This window comes from Gigantopelta aegis, unplaced genomic scaffold (assembly GCF_016097555.1).
Source record: "Gigantopelta aegis isolate Gae_Host unplaced genomic scaffold, Gae_host_genome ctg4832_pilon_pilon, whole genome shotgun sequence".
Classification (NCBI taxonomy): domain Eukaryota; kingdom Metazoa; phylum Mollusca; class Gastropoda; order Neomphalida; family Peltospiridae; genus Gigantopelta; species Gigantopelta aegis.
The window spans coordinates 42529-68064 of NW_024534069.1; the positions used below are offsets into that span (position 1 = coordinate 42529).

At 33.4% G+C, this 25536-nt stretch overlaps 1 protein-coding gene and 3 pseudogenes across 1 annotated transcript; 3 read left to right on the top strand and 1 right to left on the bottom strand.

Moving 5' to 3' along the window:
• Window positions 1-3018: 3018 nt before the first annotated feature.
• Window positions 3019-3783, bottom strand: LOC121366135 (annotated as a pseudogene).
• A 586-nt stretch (window positions 3784-4369) lies between these two features.
• Window positions 4370-8552, top strand: LOC121366136 (annotated as a pseudogene).
• A 48-nt stretch (window positions 8553-8600) lies between these two features.
• LOC121366137 lies at window positions 8601-10970 on the top strand (annotated as a pseudogene).
• Window positions 10971-17525: 6555 nt separating this feature from the next.
• On the top strand, window positions 17526-22270 carry LOC121366138 (palmitoyltransferase ZDHHC3-like; the record flags this gene model as incomplete). The annotated part of the gene is made up of 7 exons (XM_041490705.1): window positions 17526-17612; window positions 17677-17843; window positions 17886-17937; window positions 18524-18605; window positions 18664-18797; window positions 18844-18898; window positions 22106-22270. Coding segments are annotated over exons 1-7 (742 nt in total), but the record flags the coding sequence as incomplete, so codon positions are not given.
• Window positions 22271-25536: the final 3266 nt, after the last annotated feature.

Sequence of the window (25536 nt, forward strand, 5' to 3'; positions counted from 1 at the left end):
AATTATAATTAATGTTATAATTATAGGGACTAGAATATAATGGCTTTTTATAGGAACAATGTTATTCTATCAATTTACTAGTAATGCTGGGAATTTTAGTGGGAAAAACTCACCTTCAGGATCAGATAGATTTGTACGAAGACCTTTAGTATTGGGATTATTTAAGGTGATCATGTGACCTGTCTATGATATCATGTGAGTCATTGTAGGTGAATCATTGGGAGATGGTATTAGTCTGTGTACATTAAACGCGACTGTCGGAATGGACGGCTCAGACATACCTCAATTAAAGGTTATAATTAAATTAATTTATAATTGTAATAATTATAATATATATTAGACTTGAACTGGGGTTGCTTCCCATTATTAGTAAACAAGCTATTAAAGAGCAAGTAAAATTGAAATTATTAATGAATGTCATTATTTGTTACTATTTTTAGGTCATAAAGACATCATTATTCTTGGTGACTTCAATATGAATGCCTCTGATGACAGTGAGTGGTTATTCATCCATTTTTCCTATACATTGCAGCCTTTTGACTAGGTTTTGATGGACTTACTAATATAAGGCTATATTTATCTTATTCCCTCCAACCACACCCACTAATATTTAGTGGTAGAAATCTCACGGCAGTAAACAATATGATAATCTATGGCTCAGTACAAAGTGAAGTCATCTAGAACAAACAGGATCTTGGGGTGTAGTGAGAGAAGGGTTAAAAAATTACAGAAACAAACAGGAGACAGTGTCAGATATTGTCTGGTATGGGCAGACTTTAAAAAATAGTTTTATATTTTATCATCGGCCATAATAAATATATATTGTTTTACATCTGCAAATTAAATTTAATATATTATATTGTTTTTTTATATCTGCAAATTAAATTAATATATATTAAAATTTTATATATCTGCAAATCTGTTAAACTTATATATTTTATTTACCAATATTTTATTACACATATTGCTCCATGATCTGGTGATGCTGTTATCAACATAGTATCAGTGCACCCACCATTAAATGTAGTAATATTTGTTGACGATGCACAGTATGTAATTTAATACACCTCTCTATACACCAATATATGACATTAGATATACTCCAATAGTTACATAATACCTCAATATCCCATATATTAACTCTTTTCCTATCACCTCCTGATATAATCGATGCCATTAAAGACAAAGGCAACGTACTAATCCAATATGATTTCTCAAAACGTGTAAACATATACCTATGACATCATAGTTATAGAGTCATAATGACATCATTTTACCATTATAGTTCCAGAGTCTAATAGTACTATCAGCAGATGAAGATATTATCAACTTCTCATTAGCTTGTATACACAACTGTATTCTTGATATCAAGCCATGTGACTATCATGTGACTTACAACTTCCTGATTATGCCCTGCCATGATTACAAGAGATTGGCCTGTAATTGGGTTCCCATAGTTTCACTTTACAGTCTCCACCCCCACTAATTAATTTGTCATTATATATCAGTACACAGTTTACACCTTTAGCGAAAATTTATGCATCTATTTGGATTACTATATGTCCATTTACCTTCAAAATGAGCTGGTAGGACCATGACGACATAATTCCATCTTTACAATCCCATATTCTAATAGTACTGTCCCAGGAACCAGTAACAATAGTAAATGAATAAACTGATATCACTAAATGGATAGATAATAAAAATGATAAATGGACAGACAAATGAACAAAATGGATTAATAAATGAGTATACTCACAGTAATAGGTTTTAGTATGACCTTGTAGTGTTGCTATGGCAACAGGATGACCTCCTTTAAACTGCCATACCTGTAAAGAACTACATACATTTATCAATACATATATATATATATATATAATATATATATATATATATATATATATACCAGTCAGTGGAGGCAGAGACAATTATATTCTCATCAAAAGCAACATGATTCTACTCTCCTTGTACAGTCTCTAGAGACCAGAGACATTGACCAGTTGAACTAGAGTACACTCGTACGACTCCATCACCACATCCAGTGACTATAAGTCCATTCTATCATATAAAATAATCTCAATTCATTGTTTTGTGATGTAGTACCTTTAAAATAAGAGTAGTCACTTCATCAGTATGACCTTGTAATGTGAGTATTGTTGATAATGATCGTAAACTCCAAATACGAACAGTACAATCACGTGAACCAGACACTAATATATCATCTACAACAAATAAAATATATATAATAAATTTCTTCACAAACCTTCACAGCTAATGCAGTGACTGGCTCTTTATGACTTCTTAGTAAAGGACATACTGTATATAATCCATGTTCCCAGTTACTAGTCAATACTGAAGCTTTCATATAGATTTTTTTCCAATGACACATTAAAGGTTTTATTATAACAGGTATCCTGGTAATATCATGTACTTTACGACGAGGAGAAGTAGGACGTCCTTCCTCATCCCATCGAGGAGAGGGTAGGGTCTCATAAAGAGTAAATCCCTTAATCTACAATGATTATATACCTGCAATAATGTAATTGGTGTGGACAGTAGTGGGTGGTTCATACCATAACTTATCATTTGTTAGCAAGCAGTTCTCCATTGATGACAGCACTGACTTACGGCACAAAGTGAGGAGACATCAAGATAACTGAATATATGGTCCACAATATCTAGTGGTAATCTACTGATAATATCAAATGATAATAACTGATTTTATTTCTTGATAAAACTCTCTTAATTGATGAGGCTACAAAATAATTAGAATATTAATATATTAATAAAAAATACATTTTACTTGTGATCTTCGTATTAAAGTAATTTGTAATTCTTTCAATTGTGTACTAGTTAATAATCTACATGTTGCAATACGTCCTCAACAGTAGACATCTCAGCTCCACCCCACTTCAGTAACTTGCTTACTCCAGCCCCACCCACAATTACAATTCTATTAAAATGGCACGCCCACTTTATTTTATATTAATTTTTATGGCCATCAAAAAGAGTATAATCTCATTTTGTCCACTCTATTTTGCTGGAGGTTTCTTCTGTTGACGTTTCTTCTTCTGCTTTTTGTTTGGCTCTCTTCTCACGTACTCCATTAATCTAGCATCAGCTCGAGCTTCCTCAATGCTTCAAAAACGCTATACTTCCTTTTTCATCTGTAATTTCACGGAATGGATATGTTTACGAGGTTGTCTGATTGGCATAAGAGGTCCCTTCAATTGCTTAGCAAGTTTACATGCTTCAGGCTATATAACAAAGAAACCACACCCTCAAGTAATTAGTATTAACTATTACAATTAGCTTACATCCACTGTCTTCCTTACGAGGTTTCTTTCCTCCGCGTGGGAACAGGATTAATCTACTACGATATTCTTCAGACGTTGTACATTAACTTGTAATGAGTCAAGGGTTTGTTAGTACGACGATGATCTACAGATATACCAATAGTGGTGCAAATCGATTGAGGGATACCAGCAGTCTATAAGAAATAACAATACAACTCATATATACATACAATGTACATACTCTCAACTCTTCAAGTGGTAAACCCTTTTCCGCCCTAACTCTCATGTTGTATCTCCTTGTGGGACAATGACAATAGGTCGTAACGGACCCTTGGCTGGTCTGGGTGCCAGATGAGCTGCCTTCTTTAACCTCTTAACTCTTCTCTTTTTTTTTCTTAGCTGGTTGATTAAACCAGGTCTTTACATATCTTTGCCAATGTTTCTTGAAGTGAGCATTAGGTATCACTCTATTTCCCATACGAGTCATGATGACTGCATTAAATAAGACTATTATAAAATATACGATATTTAATATATGTTATAAAATATATAAATGACTACGCACGTTTTGCATTGAAGATTGGTAATGATATACTTGCCTTGGTCTCTCACGGGTTGATCAGGTAAAGACGGGTTCCACGTGGTCGACACTTTCATCACGTGATACAAAATAAAATGTCATATTTGCAGCACTATATATAATGGAAAGAATGGGTAATACTAGTTCACCTAGAAGGCAAGAAGAGCAGGAAATACATCCTCAAGAAGAAGAAAGGATAAATGATGATGAAGACAGTGATTCATCTTCAGATAATGGTCAGATGACATATCATATCTTAGTAGATCGTGGTCCAATGAGAACTATAGTACATGAAGATACTATTCCATTACAAATACCGTATGATGATCTTAATAATGAGGACTCTGATAGTGAGGTAGATAGTCTAGTTGCATTTGCAATTATTAGCTCGTTTATTTGGGTCTAACCTCAGGAGAAGGTAATGTAATTATATCACTCAATATAAGGTACGTACCCATACTATGATATGTCGTAGGTTCAAGCGTTCACCATCATGTCTACGACCACAAGAGGAAGGTGGGTGTGGCCTATATTTAATCATTGAGTATTTTGCATTTTTTATATAGTTAAACTAAAAGGCTATACCAATGGATGTGATAATGGAGGGTGTGGTCAATGGGTGTGGTTTATATACATTTGTTATAGCCTTCATGTGACTTATATCTTGAATTAAAAGAGTTTAATGTCAATAAAAAATGCAGGCAAACATCTTAATGATAAAGTACGAGCTGTAAGTTGGACCCCTTTATTAAATAAATTGATAAAATGATTCAATTAGTTACATTATAGCAGAGACTTCCCCATAGCAAAGGAAAGAGTATCAACGCATCCCAGTAGGTATAGTGATGATGTCATAATGATGTCATTATGGTTCTTTCTAGATTTCTACCTCAGCAGTGTTGTTTGGCAGACTCTTTTGAAGCACGAGTATTTTGTGTCATTATTCACCTAATGGTAATGTATTTATAAGTGCTTGTCAAGGTAGACCACACCATTATTATGATCAGTTAATTAACTATATATAATAGATAATCAACTTTATTTATACAATACTGAAGGAACACAATTTAAATGTTTTAAAACTGTACTGCTCGTGATGTAGGATGGAGCATTTTATCAACTGCCTTCCGGTATTATTAATTTATTAATTATTCATTAATTATTTATTAATTTATTACATAGTCCTGATCAAATTGGTTTCTTTATTCAACATGGTCACCATGTGGTAATAATATCTGAGCTATGAATATCATTAGTCATGTGCTTGTTAGTTCACTTATGTAATGTTTATGGTGAAAGAGGAACGTCATTATTCTCTTGATCTTCGTCCAGAATCTGATGATCATTTTTGTGCATTTTCTGCAACGTTCTCAGGAGATAACAAAGAGATACTAGCCTCGTAAGCCACACCCCTTGATCACTCTCTTTAATATGTCCTCCCTTTAGTACCAGTGATGGTAAATTATATGTATATGACAGAGAAAGACAAGATAGAAACATTAAATGGCAAGTATCTGAGACAGAGAGAGAAGAGATAAAGACAGGAGAGACAGAGAGACTTATAAAACATTATATTTATAGATTGATGCACATCAAGATGATGCTAATGCTGTTACATTTGCAGATGAATGTGGTCAAGTAATTTATTCAGCAGTGATGATGGAGTATGTAAAGTCTGGGACAGGAGATGTCTACGAGAGATAGACCCCAATCCAGTAGGAAATATTAGCTGGTCACAAAGATGGTATTACTTTTATTGACTCAAGAGTAAGCTCCTTTAAGCTCGTTTTATTATCTAATTTATTAATACTAGGGAGATGGGAGGTACCTTATCACTAACTCTAAAGATCAATCCATTAAACTATGGGGATATCAGGCACTTCTCATCCGATGAAGGAATTCATGTAAATTAATAATATTAATATATTATAATGTTTATTATTCTGCACAGGCAACACTTGATAAAGTAGCTCGACAACGTTGGGACTATCGATGGCAAGATATCCCCAGGAAAGGTATTGCTCCTCTAATCCAGTATTATTATATAATATATGATATTAGCTCGACTTGATAGTGGAGTTAAGTTTAAAAGGTGATGTATCAGTGATGACATACACTGGTCATGCAGTAAAGAATACACTCATAAGATGTCGCTTCTCACCTCTAGCTACCACTGGACAAGTAATATCATCAAATAATATATTTCATTGTCTCTATTAAATATATAGCGTTACATATATACTGGCTGTGGAAATGGGTTTATAATGAGTGAGTTATTAGAATATTTAACCCTTTGTTTACAGTATTATATATAGTTTACGATGTTCTTACTGAGAGATTGTGAGAAGTTTAAAATCTCCAGATTGTATATCCTTTTTTAACAAACATTATATAATACATATTATTATTATTATTTATTATTATTACTATCTTTGTTATTCTCTTTAACTGGTTACATACCATTTCTGTGTACGTGATTTTTCATGGCATCCTACTCAAGTGGCAACTCTCGCAGCTTCAACTGTGAGATACTATTCATCCATTAAATTTTATTTATCTTATTTTATAGTGGGGTGGTACCATACAGTTATGGACATATGATGATCGACCAGATTATACAAATAGATGTCGTCAAAGGTCACACTATTTTGAGATGAGGGTGACATGTTCTTTTAATTCTAAATATAATATATCAATAAAATATGTCGTATTATGTCATACAAATAGTTCACAACAAATGTTTTTATAAAGACAATGACAAATATAGCAAATTTAATAGAAATTTTAAATACAACAAGAAAAAACATCTGAAGGACGTTGGACTGTTACATTGAGTCTGTGAAGACTTGCTAGCTCTGTTAAGAAAATGTGATCTTTTACATCAAGTCCAGTGTATCTATCATTTCACATGTCATCACATGATCCTCGGATGACATTGCTACTTCCAGTAACCTCTGATATAACTCTGTATTGATATGTTGAAAGAATCTATTGGGTTAAAAATTAAATGGCTACATAGTAAAAAAAGGGACAGATGCTACCTTGCAAAGGCTGCGTCTTCTTCACTTTTATATTTCATCGATTTAGTCACGCTAAGAGCCATATTTCTGAAATATTTCTGTCACATTTAATCACATGATCATGACATGACTTACTGAGAACCTGTCAGACGATTATAGCGCTGTTCATCTGCTGGAGTGACTTTTAAAAATGGTCTTAATCTTTCAGAAGTAATGTTGATATTTCATTGTCAATATAGACATCATAAAGGTGTCTCTTATTCTGAAAAATACTTTCAGTAGTACCTAGACATGAAATTATATCATATAGAGTTAGTATGGAGTCACTTACAGGCTATGTAATGATCTAATGTCGAGAGAGTATCTATGTCAGCCACATTGACAAAGAACATTGGATTACTGTCAGTATCTAATTCAAGATTGTCCATATTGTGTGAAGCCAATAAACAAGCAGAGTATACTATACAAAAATGGACACATAGAGCTAAATTAATGGATCTATACCTCGATAACACAAACACCCCACAGGAGGTGGACTACATATGATAATGCGTTTCTTCAACAGAGCTAATTTCCATAAAATGAATACTCTAGCTCCAAAAAATTGTAAAAACTGACTAAACAACCTTCAGGATGAGTAATTTCCATGTGGGTAAAGTCTGCTGTTCCTAATGACGCTGGTGAGGTGGGCGGAGGACGTGGTGCTTGCATGTTCCAAAAATATTGAATTAGTGGATTATAATCAGAAGTAGGCGTTTCAACTCGTAACCTAGGTAACCACTAAGCTTTATAAAATTAAATCAACAAAATTACTTTGCTTGTTGTTGTAAGAACATCATGTGAGTGTGTAAGTTGGAGTAACTAACAGCTAGCATTTCCCACTGATCTCATACGAGCTCCTCTCTCTTCAATATTGTCTACTGATAACTTCTCATAAACACAAAGACCAAATAATTGATTGTGTTTGAAATAACTAGACAACAATAGAGCTCATTGTCAATATAAGGTTTTAAAATCTCATAAAATTCATACTTACGTAAAATCACTATCAACATTATGAAATCCCCTTGCCATGGCACGAAACTCCACCCCTTCTAAATTAACTTCATCGGGGTAGGACCACTCGATAATATTACCTGTTGATATCCAAATAATTACATTTCATAATAAATGTAATTAATACCTTTCTTTGTATCAAAAGCAACTACAAAAAACAGCAATTATTAATTCTTTAGCTAAAACATGTTGTCTCCTTGATCTACTGGTCTCTTTAACATCTATTAGTTCACTTTGAAGACTCTCTCGTTTCTTAAGATCATCTCCGGTTGGAAATGCTGCACGTCCTCTAATAGTTCCCTCTCTTCTTCAATTTCTTCTTCCTCCAGTAATAGTACTTCGTCAGTTGCCATTGTAAAGAGCAGTTTCGATATTACTATTGGTGTGGCTCATCTTCGTTTAATTAGAAGAGCAGTTGATCAGCAATTGATAAGTCATATGTTTACCACCTGACCCTAATACTACAAACAATCAGTATTCTAACAGTCAAAATGGCCTTTTTTAAGAAACAACCAGATCTTCATGGTAAGTAATCTATCTAGTATTATCTCTTAATTATCTTGTCTTTGTTATTAGAAACTTTGTTCACTTTAAGGGTAAGTGAGAGATGGTGGAGTCCATTCTTTAAATGTTTTTATTTAGTTCACTACAAAACAAATGGAAAGATCAGCAAAAAAAGCTGAAAAGGAACAGAAAACTCAAAAAGCTAAAATCAAAAAAGTACAATAGCTGATATAATAACTATCTCAATTGTATATATTGTGTAGGCGTTAGAACAAGGTAATAAAGAAGGGGCTCGGATTTATGCTGAGAATGCAATTCGTAAGAAAAATGAGAGTCTAAATTATTTAAGAATGGCAGCTCGAATTGATGCTGTATCTAGTCGAGTTCATCTGCAATGATGATGAAAGATGCAAGTTATATACTATATAGTATATAGTATACATGTTATGTACATTGTATTATATAGTTGTCAAAACAAATGGGATCAGTTGTTAAAGGACTGGACAGTGTTATGGCAACAATGGACTTGGAGAAGATATCAGGAACAATGGATAAATTTGAGAGATTATTTGCTGATGTAGATACACATACTGAGGTATATGGATGGATGGATAGATGGATGGATGAATAGATGGATAGATGATGGATGAATAGATGGATTGATGGATGAATGGATGGATAGATGGATGGATGGATGGATGAATGAATGAATGATTACTGAATAAATGGATGGACAGACAGATGGATATATTCTCACTATAACTTCCTTATAAGGTAATGGAATCTACTATGGCTTCAGCAACTACACTAACTACTCCAGAGGATCAGGTACATACTAACCTCATACTCTCAGGCATTTAGCGAAAAGAAAAAAATGTCTAGTAACTATTGGTTGAGCTTTTTGTGAGTTGAAGGTATATATGACAGAAAAGATGAATTTGCGTGGTTACCAACTAGTTTTGGAAAGAGTTTGTAAGCCCTTTTATTCATGATGGATTACAAGCTAGGTCTTGTTTGCATTGAGAAGAGCTGTCTGTGTAGCTCTAATGATGGATCAAGTAATTACTTGCAAACCCCAATCATTTTGGATTGTAATTATACTGCGATAATTACATGTGCATGTACAAGCAATAGTTATCAGATGTTCTTTCACTGAATGCCTGAGTATGAGCAATACAAGCCACTCCCACTACTAATTACCTTAGGTTGAAAGTTTAATGAGAGAAGTTGCTGACGAAAATGGTTTAGAATTTATTAACAAAATTGATGAGAAATCCAGTTAGTAATAAAGAACTTAGTGCCGGTACACTTACCATTGAAGAAGAAGACAAACTATCACGAAGGTATTTACCCAACATATTTGTTATTGTCTCTATCTATGATCTCTAGGTTGGCTAAACTACGAGATCCAGCATGAACTACAACATGTACATGTACTAGTACTTGTTTTTAGTAACAATAATTACACAATTAATTGTATGTTAATTTTATCATCAGATATTTTTATTTCATTATAACTTTAAGAAAATGATCTGTGACCAATGGTGTCTAAATAGTTTGGTTCTATCACCATTAGGTACCATAGAATGGTTTTATATGGTGCCCAATGGTGTACATTAGGTACCATAGAAATGGTTTATATGGTGCCCAATGGTGTACATTAGGTACCATAGAAATGGTTTTATATGGTGCCCAATGGTGTACATTAGGTACCATAGAAATGGTTTATATGGTGCCCAATGGTGTTTGTTGAAGCACCATCTATAAATGTCTGTTTTTTACACACTTTGTCAACATTTTAGAAAATTGTCAATTTTAAATACATTCTTTGCAATATTTGTGTTGTTGTTGTTATCAAAGTCATCACATTAATACACTAACAACATTTCTGACTACATCAACTACACTACTTAACATGGACCATTATAACTAACTTCATAAAAAATTCAAGCAATTTGGCTACCAATGGTTTTTGGTCACGTTTAATTCAGAACATGGACTATCCATGGTCTCTAGTCAAAAATGAGAATCAGTCCACCTCACAAAATCACTTTGAAGTTTTTATGGAGTAAACTTTATAGTTCCAATTAAGATCATAACTGTGGAATAGATTGCTCTATTAAAAAGAGGCGATTCTGTGAGATCATTGTCTGACGTAAGTTTTTTAACTGTTCTGTTTCATAGCGTTCCTTCTCAGTGAGGAAAGGGTTAATACTTTGAGTCTTAAGTGCCAATTGGATAGAGTGCCAATCTGGTCTCCTAGCAACCAATTGATGACGTACTAAAAGGATATAATAAAGTTATTAGTATATACTAATTAGCTACCTAAATGAAGGGACGTCTCTCGTTCAGGGTGACATCTACTACAATGTGTTTCTCCTAGTCGTATTAGGTGACCACGATGGTCCAAATGAGGGAGAGGAACCACAACATTACGAGGAAGATCCTCTTCTGGCTTGGGAGGTGGAGGAGGAGGTGTGGCTGGTTTACATCTACATAGAGGAATGTAATTAATGTAGTTGTGGTCATGATGTCATACTTTGCTAATTCCTTTTCATGTTCTGTTCTCACGAAATGGTTGATGACTTCTATTGGATCATATGAGGGTAGACTAATACTTCGTCTGCTCTGAGTACGACTAGTTGATTTACGAGTGGTACCCTTCTTGCTAATTTTAACCCCTTGTTTCCTAAAATAATCCTCTGCCCACATATCTAGCCATTCAGTAGACTTTGTTACCATATCAGTCAACGATACAGTCAACAATGATGTCAATGTAGAGTTTTTATTTCTCGGGGAAGTAATGATAAGGATCTTCAACTCCTTTGTGTTCAAAATACTCTAAGAGTAGTGTTTGGATTTCAGAGTCCCCCTCTGAGTATAATCCCATTAATAATGTAGTTAACGAACTGTCAAGCTTGTCTAAATAAATAATAAATTTCAGGATTTTGAGAACTAGTAGTCGCTCAGCAAGGTTCTTTGCAGATAATGTTAATAACAGTTTAATAAACTGCTCACAGATTTCATCTTTATTGCTAGGATTATGTTGAATAGTCAACTTATGTAATGCCTAAATGGATGAATAGATGGATAAATGGACTAATAGATTATTGAATGGATGGATAGAAGATCATTGTTAACTAACTCACTCCACAAATGTCAGCTTTAGTATATGAATCGAGTGGGCGTGATAGACAAGAGATGAGAATATATATAAATCGTGTCACTGTCCATGGTTTAGGAAATGTCTATGATGTATCAGATCAATAACCCCTATCATAACATGTATTAATTACCTTTGAATTAGGTTGTGGAAATAGAGAATCAAACCACGGCTGTCCAATAATTGAGTGATGTATTCTGGGAGAGGTGTGGGTGGAGGTGGTGGAGTAGGTGATCGAGGTGGTGGAGATGGTGTTCGTTGACGAGGAGGGGTTTTTGGCTTCACTTTAGGAGCTATTAATTTCTCTATTTTCATTTGAGATTTAACTTCTCTCTATTACAACAACAAGATCATTCACATATAAGTCATCATATTATACCTTAGGGGGTGAGGAGGAGGAGAGGTAAAGGTGAAGGTGAAGAGATGGGACTATCTGCAGGAGCTGTCAGGGCTGCTCTAAGTCGAGCCATTAGTTCACTATCTTCTTCTTCTTCTTCTTCTAAACTCTTCATCTGCTAAAGCTTGCACTTGTTCCATTAACAATCTCTGTTTATCAGAGAGAACAGGAGGCCTCCATTTCTCAGCTAGTAGTCGATCTTCTTCACTCTTTCTCAATTTTTGTAAGAGAACAGAGTTTGGTAAGTAACCATCAGGAGCCACAGGATAGGGTGGATCAAATTTTGACAGTGGAGGAAAAAATGAGCGTCTAGGCCCCTTTTGATAAGGCTCATCTATAACCAATACATATATTTAGTACATATATTATTACTATTAGTACACATATCATTACTATTAGTACATATATCATTACTATTAGTACATATATCATTACTATTAGTACACATATCATTACTATTAGTACATATATCATTACTATTAGTACATATATCATTACTATTAGTACATATATCATTACTATTAGTACATATATCATTACTGCTAGTACATATATCATTACTATTAGTACATATATCATTACTATTAGTACATATATCATTACTATTAGTACATATATCATTACTGCTAGTACATATATCATTACTATTAGTACATATATCATTACTGCTAGTACATATATCATTACTATTAGTACATATATCATTACTATTAGTACATATATTATTAGTATTAGTACATATATTATTAGTATTAGTACATATATCATTACTATTAGTACATATATTATTACTATTAGTACATATATTATTAGTATTAGTACATATATCATTACTACTAGTACATATATCATTACTGCTAGTACATATATTATTACTATTAGTACACATATCATTACTGCTAGTACATATATCATTACTATTAGTACATATATCATTACTATTAGTACATATATCATTACTATTAGTACATATATCATTACTATTAGTACATATATCATTACTATTAGTACATATATCATTACTATTAGTACATATATTATTAGTATTAGTACATATATTATTACTATTAGTACATATATCATTACTATTAGTACATATATTATTACTATTAGTACATATATTATTACTATTAGTACACATATCATTAGTATTAGTACATATATTATTACTATTAGTACACATATCATTAGTATTAGTACATATATCATTACTATTAGTACACATATCATTACTATTAGTACATATATTATTACTATTAGTACATATATCATTACTGCTAGTACATATATCATTACTATTAGTACATATATCATTACTGCTAGTACATATATCATTACTATTAGTACATATATCATTACTATTAGTACATATATCATTACTATTAGTACATATATCATTACTATTAGTACATATATCATTACTATTAGTACATATATCATTACTATTAGTACATATATTATTAGTATTAGTACATATATTATTAGTATTAGTACATATATCATTACTATTAGTACATATATTATTACTATTAGTACATATATTATTAGTATTAGTACATATATCATTACTACTAGTACATATATCATTACTGCTAGTACATATATCATTACTATTAGTATATACATCATTATTATTTATTAGTAGTAAGTCCTTACATGGTACTGGTATTTCCACTGGTAGTCCATATGTATCAGGATCAAAATCATCATTATTTGGTAATGGAAGTGTTAAAGGTGGAAGTGAATGAAGTAATGAAAATACTTCCTTCCACGCTTTGTTACGTTGTAAGACTGTCAGTGATTGAGGTGTCTGAATGGATGGATGGATGGATAAATAGATGAATGGCTGGATGAATCATTAAATGATAAACATACTTTGTTAGCAGTAATATTACCATCTCTGATATCACAGAGTTCTTGTTCTCGTGCTAATAGAAGTTGTATAGTTTGTGACTTCAGTGCAGCTACTTTGTCTAAAGCGTCTAGTTCCTCACTTGACAGAGCACCACGATATGCCTCACTAAATGGATAAATAATATGGCAATGGACACACAGTCAATGTATTAAAAATATTCCATGTATTAATGGATGCATACATACGCTTGGAATTGGTCATCCTGAGGTCTTAATCTCAATTGATCGTCATCTGAGAATTCCTCTAGTGGACGTAGGAAATATCTTTGCTGTTCAGACTGATCTTCTTGAGTTGCAATAGCTAAAGATACTAGTTGTTTTAAATAAGATTCAGTTAAATATGTTGTATGTGATATTGTATATAAGTGATGATGTAAACCAAGTGATATAGCACCAAATGGACTACTAAATGCAACAGAAGTGGGTGGAGCATCTAGCTGAAGTATTCTATAGAATTAAATGTATTATGGATGCATGTAAATGTAACCATGGATACCTAAGAATGTGATTATCTTCAGACCACACCCTCACAGTGCAGTCATCCCCACATGACACAAAAAGACAAAGTTTTAAATGAACATCTAGTCCAGTAATAGGTTCAGTATGATTATGGGCGGGGTTACTAGAGAAACAAGCTAGAGAAAAATACACCACTATTATTATAATTGTAATATCTACTTACTGATATTTCCTAGTGAGTACATTGTCAGTGAATAACTAGCTTTATCATCATCATTAACTGCTATACACAAACGATCTGGAAGTACAGCCATGTGGGTGGGGACTCCAATGACATTAAATGACATCATTATGACAAGACAGTCGTGATTAGTGTATGGATATACTCTCCATATAAGACATGTTCATCTGATAAGGAGTAGTTATTAATAGTTATTAAGTTTACATGTACCTGTACTTGTTGTAATGATATAATTGCTTTTAGGATTACATTCTATCATGGATATACCAGAATTATGTCCCTAATAGATGTATAAGGAATTAAATGGATACATAGAGAATGAAATGGATGTATAAAAAATAAACTCACTTTAACAGAACATTGTATTGATCCATCATTGTCATTAAGTACTGCTAAAACCCTTTATCTGTTCCAGCTAGCAGAAGATAAAGACCTTCTTTCTCTCTCAGTAGAGGGTCGTCCATACCACGAATGACTTTCTGAGCATCTACAGCCACTGATAACCATCTATCGTTAGCTAACAACTCCTCAATATCATCCTTTGATAACAATAATACAAACAAGATTATATTAATGAACAGGCTCACATTATCAAGTACTAGTTCATATAGTGACAGACAAGTATAGGAACCTATATAATAATATTATATTACTAATATATTATATTATATATACCAATATCATTGTCTTCATGTCTCTCCCATATACAATGTACTGTACATGGATTAGTAGAAGTATCAAACTTAGTCACAGAGCCCTCTAATCCGTTTAGTACATATAATTCTTCTATAAAGAGATACAATATTATACTAGTGTAATAGTGGGTTACATACAATATTATACTAGTGTAATAGTGGGGTTACATACAATATTATACTAGTGTAATAGTGGGTTACATACATTATTATGCTAGTGTAATAGTGGGTTACATACAATATTATACTAGTGTAATAGTGGGTTACATACATTATTATGCTAGTGTAATAGTGGGTTACATACAATATTATACTAGTGTAATAGTGGGTTACATACAATATTATACTAGTGTAATAGTGGGTTACATACAATATTATACTAGTGTAATAGTGGGTTACATACAATATTATACTAGTGTAATAGTGGGTTACATACAATATTATACTAGTGTAATAGTGGGTTACATACAATATTATACTAGTGTAATAGTGGGTTACATACAATATTATACTAGTGTAATAGTGGGTTACATACAATATTATACTAGTGTAATAGTGGGTTACCATGATGTGGTTTGTATGCAGTATTGGTTATTGTAGTAGTAGATGGAAGAAGTGCTGTAGTAATGATAGCTCCACCCACAGGTGATATTAGACGTATTGTAGCATCAGAACATGTAGCTACTAGTCTCAGTGGAATGGACGGATGTGTAGTACAATGGATGGCAATACAGTCAGCTCTATATGAATAGATGGATAGATACATATATAAATGGACGAATACTGGTTTACCCAATAATGGTAGTTCGTTGATATAGTTGATTTACAGACCAAAGACGAAGTTGTCGTGAAGAATATGATACAACTGTACTACGACCTGGTTCACTAACTAATCCTTGTACTGGTACATTGTGATCTAGTTGTTGAACTTGATCACAAGTATTAAGTTCCACACTCTTAATGTACTATCTAGAGATCCACTAATGATAAATGGACCAGTTGTATATGGAGATAGACCAGTTACTGGAGACTGATGACCAATAAAAGTACAATATAGATCCCATGATGATGTCCAGACTTTAACTGAGTGAGAATGAGTACAGGATATGTCATGATATATATCAATACTTACTGGCTCCATCTCTAGCTCCAGTTATGAGATACTGAAGTGGGCGGAAAAAAGTACAGCTGATATCGGACGAGAATGGAGTTCAGTGACATCTTGTAAGAGCCGCCCACTCATTAAATGAAATACCTAGTGTACAGGAATTACTAAAAGTAAATGGTATTTATACCTTAATTCCAGTTCCTACAACAGCGAAACATCTCTGAGCATTGCCAGGAACATCTTCAAAATGAAGAAGAGATATTTGTTGATCTTGTAATCCAGTAGTAATGACTTCGTTAGGTAGGAGGGTCCTCCCTCCTTGATGAAAGGACCAAATCTACAGGATCATTGTTTATGAGATATACACATTGTGTTTAAATCTTACAGTAATATTGCCCAGTCCAGCTGTTACTACATCTCCTGAATATGTATTATACAGAGAGCTAGATAAAATATTATATATAATTATATGGGTCCATCTGTCCATCATTGGCCATCCATCCATTACCATGATATAGGTGTAGGACTTGATGTATGAAAGAAAGATGTAAAATCTTTAGCAAGAGTTCAATACTGTCTCTCCCTACTCCAATAAACTGGTCAAACTGGTTTGTATAAAATATCCAAAGTAGTTTGACCTCTTTTTCTAAAGTTAATCCTTTTTTTCCGTTCTCAAACCTGGAGATTCCATTAGAATGAAGAACAACACAAAATTCTTCTGTTGTATTGTAAAGAACGGAGAGAACTTTGCCTTCAACACGATGAGTGGCTGATGGTAAGAGGCCTTGTTTTAGAACGAGCGACTCCATTACACTTAAGCCATCTTGTTAGAGAATAGACTTGTTACCATGACAACAACCGGGAATATACGATATTACAAGTCTTAGTATATTATTAGGATACTTCAGTACATGGACTTGGAATCTAACAGAAGTGAAGATACTGGTTCAGAAATAATGAAATCTTACAAAAAAAACGGTGTCTGGTTCATCTGGGATCCTTGTGGTATTGCTTGTGCAGTAGCCACGTACATATTTCTGTTATACGGAGAATTAGTTTTTTTTTTTAGTGATTGCTCCACCTTTTCCAACAATGAGTACATTTCTATGTGGAGTTATATTTACAGGACTACTCACTCTTGCTATTGTATCTCATGTTAAAACAATGACAACAGATCCAGTGAGTGGTATTAATTGGAATAATTTGACCACACCCTTTTATTATTATTAATATAATATTACAGGGTGTGGTTCTTCATGAGAGCACAACTGAAGAAGAAATAGCTGAGAGACGTCGTCAAGGAGAAGATGTTAGATATTGTAAAAAATGTCGGAGTGTAAAACCTGACAGAGCACATCACTGTAGTACATGTGAACATTGTATACATAGAATGGATCACCACTGCCCTTGGTAAGACCACACCCACCTACACCTCATTACTATTTTAATTAGGGTCAATAATTGTGTGGGTGAAAATAATCAGAAGTATTTTGTTTTATTTACCGTAAGTAGACATGCATACATGTACATAATAATAGTACATTGTGTACATGTACATAATAATAGTACATTGTGTACATGTACATAATAATAATATTGTGTACATGTACATAATAATAGTATTGTCTACATGTACATAATAATAGTACATTGTGTACATGTACATAATAATAGTATTGTCTACATGTACATAATAATAGTACATTGTGTGCATGTACATAATAATAATATTGGTGTACATGTACATAATAATAGTATTGTCTACATGTACATAATAATAGTACATTGTGTACATGTACATAATAATAGTATTGTCTACATGTACATAATAATAGTATTGTCTACATGTACATAATAATAGTACATTGTGTGCATGTACATAATAATAGTATTGTCTACATGTACATAATAATAGTACATTGTGTGCATGTACATAATAATAGTATTGTCTACATGTACATAATAATAGTACATTGTGTACATGTACATAATAATAGTATTGTCTACATGTACATAATAATAGTATTATCTACATGTACATAGTAATAGTATTGTCTACATGTATAAATATATTTGTATATATTGATTAGTTTTATGTAATGGCTACATCAATATTTGGACTGGGTGTTGTTGGATTATTCTTTTTCAATTGTGCCATGCAAAACTTTGAAGGTATGTTCTCCACAAAACCTGTACAACTAGTATTTTAAACATGTTCATATCATATTAGGTTGTGATGCATTTCTACCTGCTCCGTTGGTCTTCATTTTAATGATAATGGGTGTATTTGAAGGTTTCCTGTTCTCTCTCTTTACATGTATAATGTTCTGTACACAAGTACATTCCATTATTACTGATGAAACAGTTAGTATAATTAGTTCATTAGTTTCATCATCTGTTATATATATAGGGTATTGAACAACTAAAGAAAGAGACTAGGGCAAAACGAAGATGGTATGGCCCTAGTAATCAGTTAGTTTATTATAACTTCATTAGGTATGATAGTCTAAAGGAGGTATTTGGTACATCTCCAGGATTGAGATGGGTTCTCTCCTTCACAGCTCCGCCCTATTCCTCATTCCGTAGACTTACAACTATGCAATCAGTACTTGTTAATGTATAAGATTTTATCTATTATTAGTGGGGGTGGGACACTATAATAATTTTTTATTTTAAAATTGATTTGGAACATAATATTATACAAATTAAATAAGATAAAACCTGACATCATAATTTTGTGGTAGCTTCATGAATTATAATACTATCTTCACTGTCTGTACTAGCCTCATTATGAAGTGGGTGTGGCCTATCAGTTGGCGGAAGCAGTTCCATTAGATCTTCATGTACTTTTATTTTCCTTTTCTTCATCTATAGTACAAGTAACAAGTAACAACATGCATTATAATAATATCACATTTAATGTATGGTCGTGAACTACAAACAAGATTATGACAACTTGATAAACTCTAAATATAGTATCAGTAACATGCTCAGTGCATTGCTATTTATAGTAACAATACTAGCAAGACCAAACAGTATTTATATAATATATAAATGTCCTATGGTCATTTAGTGGTAAACATGGCCTTAGTAGTGTTAGTGAGTAAGTAATTTGTTTAATGTGGTGAGCATTAGACTTTCAGTTAGACAAATGACAAGGAAATGTGATGTCTAGTGCTTCTAATGGAATTATAACATCTGTTTGATGAGGAAACAACTATATATGGATACAATGTAGGTCACATGAATGATATGATAAGTCACATGATTGTTGTATTATGTCACGTGATGATTGACTACATAATATCACATGATCAATATAATGTCTCAGGTTAAATGATTACTACAACTATGTCACATGATATGTCACATGATACGTACAGACAATGGGTAGTGATGTAAGAAAGATGAAGGAAACGAGTGCTACCTCGAAGTCTTAAAGCTTTTAGTCCGGAATGAACAGCTACTCCTAATATACACATCACCATACCAACAACCTTCACAGAATTTAAACTAGAGTCCTCAACTAACATTGTACTAATAGTCAATAAAATTACTTCCTAAAGAACAATAGTTAGCATAGTAATAAACCACACCCCTCATACCTTGACAACACCAGAGACAGACAGAGTTAATCCTGATGTATGGAACACTATAAATATTCTGATATTCCTAACATAAATCCAAGCAATGCTGAAGGGAATAAATAAAGAGATGTATATGCAACTGTAGTAGAATTAGATGCTAAGAAAATATGTCTTGAAGTTCCCATATGTACCCCTGTAATAAATATAATATTATGAATATTATTAAATATACTTACCGTCTATAAAAAATGCTAGTGGTGTTAATGTTAATATCATTATTGGTTGTAAGTGGTATACCATATCTATAGGATTTGATAAGCCTATAGTAAGTATTAAAAATAATATATTATTATAATATATATGTTTACCTAATTCTTGTTTTTGTAGAGTTAGTTGAGCTGTAGACCATCTTAAACCAGTAACAACAGAAGCAGATATACCTATAATTATATATTATTATATTTCATAATAATAATAATATTGTACTAACTATAGAAGTCCTTCCAATTCAAAGAAGTGGTTTCAAATGTAAACATAAATAATCCATAACTATTAATATGACTACTAATATTTGAAGTAACCTCTGGAGGGAGGGAGGGAGAGAGAGAAAGAGAGACAGAGAGAGAGGGAGGGAGGAGGCAGTTAATATTTTATTGATACAATAATCTTACTGGTTTTTCAAGTCGAAAAATTACTGCAAACATTAAAATAAATATAAGTGATGTTGACTTTGACATTGTATATCTAAAGAAATCATATCCAATATAACCAACATTTGATCCATTTAATATATGATTAATACATTTAACCACCTAATTATTAATCCATTTAGGAAGAATTACATACTGAAAGTACTCTAATCAATGACATACCTGGAGGTCATCATGTATACCCTTATATGTATTTTTATATGCATTTGTAACTAGGCATTTGTGTTTGATAGTGTTGTCTATAATCATAACATTGAAAATTGAATCTACTCTACAGTACATTCCTTCCCACATGGTATACACATATAATGATATTCATATATCTAATGATCTATGTGTCCATTCATTAATTCATCCATCCATGTGTCCATTATACTTACAGTGATACAGTGATATATACTAGACTCCAATTTGATAATCCAATATCGAGTGAACTAAATATTGCTATAAACACATTATATATTATGATATGTACATATTGTTGCTCACCAACGGGACATATTGATTTTAAATAATCTTTTCCACCCTAACAGACATACTGGTGATTTTTTCGCACATCCTACCAGTCGCCGTAACAACCATGCTATTAAGAATTTAACTAGTAGATGTAGAATAGTGATACTCATCGGAAAAGGATAATCCTGTTTGAGGAATAAATCAAATGCAGTGTGGGCATTAATTAGAACAAAAGGACTAGCATTGAAAAGCGTTACTATAGTATAGAACTTACTGTAAGGACTTTCTTGTTGTAAAAAGTTATTGAAATAGAAAAGACATAATAGTTTAGTATTAACAAACACGTTCTGCATAGCCGCCATAATGTAGACATTGTAGTGTTAACGAACTTTAAAAAGTGGACACGCCCATTAATTATTTTAAATCATAATAAAGGGTTTTTATTAGCTAATAGAATGGACATAGTGAATACATGATGTATTACAAAAACAAGGTATATACCTCAACAGTGAGTTGATACAACTAATGGCACAACATAAAAATGCTTGTAAAATCACAAACAAACTGATGAATGAAAACACACTAAAATATCATAATAAATACAGCAAAGTACTTTACTCAAAAAAAAACATTTCATAAGTAATTACAGCTACTTAATCATACACATAATCATAGGAGATTGGACGAGTATTATACGTATTATATAACTATATTATAACTACCTGTTACTACTAGTGGCACCTGCCAGCAGTTGCATTAAAATATTAAAGTCTGTGAGTGTAGGATATTGATGTAATATACTGAGTATAATGTCACGTTGATGAGGATATATCTCTCACAAGCTAATCATATAATTGTTGTCTATCAATAGATTGGTATGCAGTACTTTGTTGATCATAATAATGAGGTATATGACCAGGGGATACCCTGTTAAATGAGCTGAATGGGGACGAGAAGAATGGGTCACTTGTGGAAATCCACGTCTTGGAAGAGGTTCACTTTCTGGACCAGGAAGAGAGGAAAGGTGATGTGTTGGATCAGCCATGTAATGGTCAGGATAATATTGATGAGCAGGATGCTGTCTGTGAGTAGGATGGGAGTGGCCACGAGAAAATGTGAGATAAGGTGTACTTGTTGGTACTGGTAGGTGTGGTTCTTGAGTGGAATGATAGCCAACTCCCTCAATAGGATCCATGTATGATCGGTCACATCCCGCGTGCTATCGTACCGGATGGTGGTCGATCATCTCTGACACGCCCACTCCATTCTTGATTACGAAAAGACCCTGTGTATTCTAATCTATTTGTATAGGCAGGTTCTACTGGATATACCAGTGGTGTGTGTATAACGTTGTCCCAATCCTCCAAGTCGATCATGATGTGTATCGACGTGAGGTAGTTACTGGTTGTGTAAAAGGACGAGGTGGGACTATACGTAGAAAGATCCTCTCTTCTCTCATGAGAGGGTGACCCAATACCAGCAGGACTGCTGTCACGACTTTCTTGTTCATTTTGTAATTCTTTCTCTCTTGTTTTTTGCTCTCTCTCTGGATGATAGAATCGACAACGAGGACCAAAAGTACACCTCTCCTTATAAGGGCATGGCTGTTGTCTCGTGGTATAACCTGAACATAATTAGTATCTGATACTGGGTTTTACCCCTTTCAAATCGTAAAAATGTGTCAATATGAGGACCATGCTTCCCCAGTGGATCAGTGGGAGGCATAAAATTATCACCAAACAAAGGTATACATTAAGAGACGATTTTCAATAGCATCTCTCCATGAGGGGTTTTCCTCAACTAGATCTCGAAAAGTGATCATTAGAGACATGACTCCGCCCTTTTGTGCTGCAAGACGTACAATATAGCGATCATCATAGCACACAATTTTTTTATTTCCAATTCTTCTTGATGGAGTAAAGTTGACTAGTTCAGCTTTAGCCAAATCAAAAAGTATTTCTTGATCCGTAATAGGAGTCTCAGGTTTAGAGGGTTCCTTTCTCCACATTGGAACAAAGACGGTAATATCAGTATGACCTCTCTGTAAAACCAGTCAACAGCTAAATGGATACCACGACATGAAAATACTGCACATTACATGACTACAGGAATAAAGGATAATAAACTCATATTAAAGTAGTCATTATGACAAAGTTAATTATGAACTATACCAGGAATTCACTATTAAGATATGACAATAATGTATTAACAATACATCATTATATTATAACAATGTATTAACAATACATCATTATATTACAACAATGTATTAACAATACATCATTATATTATAACAATCCATTGCTAATATAGTATAGGTGTAAGGGAAACTGAAAGTAGCACATTACTACTGAAGTCCTACATGCAGACAACCTGTCTCCATAGACCACACACAATAGGGTTGCCTCTATAATACACACATTATCTGATAGAATTCTTAGTAGCAACTAAGAGGATATGATTTATTTTTGGGGAAGATTTTATTGACAAACAAGAATTTTTATAAACAAGTTTCTGGGTATAAATGTTATTAATATCACCACATCAAAGAAAAAATACTCATACTTATAAACACTGCACTACTTTTCTAGAAACACTCACATTATACCTAACTGGTACATATTATATAACTTGTTGGGAGACGGTTAAAGTAATGATAACTTTCACAATCAATATTCTACAAATGCTATCATACATTATGTCCCCAAATCTAAAATTACACAACAACATACCTCATAGCCACATTCTTCCATCGATGACTATAGGTCTCAGACCTTCTCTCATTGATGCTGGTGTATTCATAGCGGTTCAGTAGTGGGCTTGGGTGGAATACGTAACGTTTGAGGTTGTCTTTCTTTTGAAGTGTGAGTCGAGATCAATCTTGCCATAACATCATTATCAGATGCTTCTCACCTAGTGAATCAAAACTGTGTTCAACTTTATCAGCGGAAAACCGAGATCAACGAATTGTCTTGTACGTTTCTGACGTTGAGGTGATGATGATCGCATTGTTTCAGTCCGATCTTTAGCTTCATTTTCGTCATTTCTTTCAATTTTCCTTTTGTATGCCAACTAGTAGGGCTTGTTTTAAACTATCGATATATTCTCAATTTTCACTAGTCCAATAACTTCTTAATTGTTCGTCAATGTCTGGTGGAGAAGATGTACTCCAGTTTGATTCACTAACGATGAGGACCCTCCCTCTTGACTGGTTTACTATGGTTACTAACTGTATCTTTAAGATTTTGTAATTTCTTTATAGTACAGTTACTGCAGCTGCGATCCTTGAATGAGCACACCTTCTGACGAGGTAACAATACTGTTTGGAACTCTCTCTCAATCATCTCGCAGTTTAGGTGACTCTTCAAATAAATAAATGTGTAAATTTGGGTCCACAAGGGACCCATTTAGAACACTCTGGACTACAGGCAGCAGAACGTATTTCTAGAAGAGATAGAGAAAGAGAGAGATGAAGACAAAGTTGCATAACTAACTAGGACTTTTTGGACACAAAGCACCAACGGTCTTTGGCTTATAAATTATAATTGGTTTTCTTACCTGTGTCTTTAGACCAAAATCGTCTTCAGGTGGGACCACAACCCTAGTATCCATATTCATAAGCCGTCTCAGCTTCAGCGCGGTAACCGGCCACGAGTATAATGTTACTACTCGCCGTCGAGGGATACCAAGAAGTTCAATATGACACCCGAACACGATCCACATCACCCTCAATGTCTGTGTCTGTTCAAAGTAAGTGGTGACGCCTTTAGCTGAATGGACACATCAAGTATCTCTTCGCTCCACACATCATCAACTATACTGATTAGGGAGTGGGTGGATAGCTAAGGAACGTTGATTATACCACATGTTTAGGGTTGATAAGTATATACATATACACTCCCACACCACAAAATTCCTCGTAATGCAGTCAGAGCGTCAGAATTAGTACAGCAAGTTCACTCCACTGGAGAAGTCGAAATGCGGATCGGCTTTCGGCCACATCTATTCTACACTTTTTCGGGCCAACGTTTCTGTAACAGAATGTAAACTAGTTATTTGACAAGCACAGACCTGAAATGATGCCAAATGCACGACTGTCCTATTAGCGAGGTAATAGATATAACCACCATCAATTATATGTTGTTATTATTTCCTTATATATACATGGTTTCTTGTTGGTGTTTGTAAAGTCAATTATCTGGATTGTCCCTAAATTTTTATTCACTAAAGGATCTCTATTTTTATAGTTATTTTATTCCTTAGGATTGCTCACACCAAAAGTCAGAGAAAATCCCGACTAATTCTTCCTGCTTAATAGTTATGGGGATTTTTACCTTTTGGTGGATAGGT